The sequence below is a fragment of the Mizuhopecten yessoensis genome, unplaced genomic scaffold, assembly GCF_002113885.1.
Source record: "Mizuhopecten yessoensis strain PY_sf001 unplaced genomic scaffold, ASM211388v2 scaffold2375, whole genome shotgun sequence".
NCBI lineage: Eukaryota > Metazoa > Mollusca > Bivalvia > Pectinida > Pectinidae > Mizuhopecten > Mizuhopecten yessoensis.
The window spans coordinates 4,346-5,932 of record NW_018404515.1 but is presented as its reverse complement, the minus strand read 5'-3'; the positions used below and the strand labels follow the sequence as shown (position 1 = coordinate 5,932).

Genomic DNA, 1,587 nt, shown 5'->3' with positions numbered 1-1,587 from the left:
TGGTGTAACACTCTGTAGCTTACCCTCCATAACTGGCATAACACTATGTAGCTTACCTTCCATAACTGGTGTGACACTCTGTAGTAGCAGGCTGACCGTGTCCAGCAGGTTGTTCACCTGACTGACCATCCCTTGAGAGCGGCGATAGCCCAGACTGTAGTACTGACTTGGCACGTGGTCACCTCCCTCCTTCAGTGACAGGTCCACCTCCATCTGTTCACAACACAGAGATTACTGGAGTCTGACAACATTTTACACCGGCACATGTAGCCATCATAATGAATATACAGCTAATGTTGATGATTTCATATAGACAATTAGTTTGAAGATTTTTAAATACAATTAAAATATTCACAGCATTAAACTGGAGATGATAATTTTTGATCATGGTTCCACGGATTATTCGGTTAGTATTGAGGTGACACTGACCTGTATCGTCTGACACTTGGTGAGCAGGATCTTACAGGTTGAGATGAGAATCTTCACATTCTGGGGCACCTCTTCTAATCTCTGTAACATAGGAAAATGTTATAATTTATGATAAATAGCAACAAATTTCGATAGAACATTGAATAGGAGAAGAGTAAAACATCTATGTGTATGTTCAGAGATATGGTGTACCTGATTGGAAGCGGTTGTTTCTGTGTACTCCTGCGCCCTCCTCTCATGGTCCTCCATGGTTCTGATGGCACTCTGTAAGCTCTTGTCCACTAACAGGTCACAGCCAGACAGGAATGCCTGACACACCTCCCCACATAGCTGTAATAGAAGATATTTTCTCATCAAAAGTAGAAACTGATAGACACACATGAAGGATAACAGTAAGCTAACTGATGATGGACACATTGACACACACGATGGATGTACAGTGACATAGTAAGCAACAAGCATGAGGTCACAGAGTGATGACCACACAGCAAGTAACACAGATGAGGCCCCTTTCTCGTATCCGTCAAGGCTCGCATGAAGACAGCATCAGATTACTAGGTCCAACTTCACTTCATAAACGAACAACTCTGGTCCAACCGGTTCAACTTTTGGATCGCGATAAACGAATGCAGCCATATTGTACACACAGGAACATAGATAGCAACACATATGATGTACATGCAGGAACAGTTACTTACCGTTGGGTCCTGCTCCTTGGCACATCTGTCCAGACTCAGCATGGCCATGTCTGTGGCTAGTGACATCTCCCCCACCAGGCGACACACATCTAACACACTGTCCTTCACCTTGACAGTCGAGTCTTGCACCAGACGGTCAAGGTCATTCTGACAGCCTTGGAATAGTAGCACTAATTGGTTACCAATAACCTTGACCTGCCCACGAAATCTGTCGGTCAGACTGCTGATGGCAGAGTACTGTCCAGCATACATGGAGGACCACATTGCCCACAGGGACGTCAAAGATTGGAGGAGGTTGACCAATTCAATACATGTTTTTTGCAGGGTGGTATTCTCCTCATTATCTGTAAAATGTATAGAGTACATTATTGAAAGTTTTGCAAAATTCAAGTTATGGCAAATTGAAAAATCCAATTATTATATGTGGTCCATCAAGGTGTGAAAGGTAAAGCCACTGAAC

At 43.4% G+C, this 1,587-nt stretch overlaps 1 protein-coding gene across 1 annotated transcript in view; it reads right to left on the bottom strand.

The window, feature by feature from the left end:
• Nucleotides 1-1,471, bottom strand: part of LOC110445808 — a 2,716-nt gene extending 1,245 nt beyond the window's left edge. The window contains exons 1-4 of the mRNA XM_021490601.1: nt 1,128-1,471; nt 622-759; nt 430-510; nt 57-213 (exon numbers count right to left, since the gene is read on the bottom strand). Coding sequence (XP_021346276.1) covers nt 57-213; nt 430-510; nt 622-759; nt 1,128-1,391 — 640 coding nt within the window. The 5' untranslated portion in view covers nt 1,392-1,471. The remainder of the gene's footprint in view (nt 1-56; nt 214-429; nt 511-621; nt 760-1,127) is intronic.
• Nucleotides 1,472-1,587: the final 116 nt, after the last annotated feature.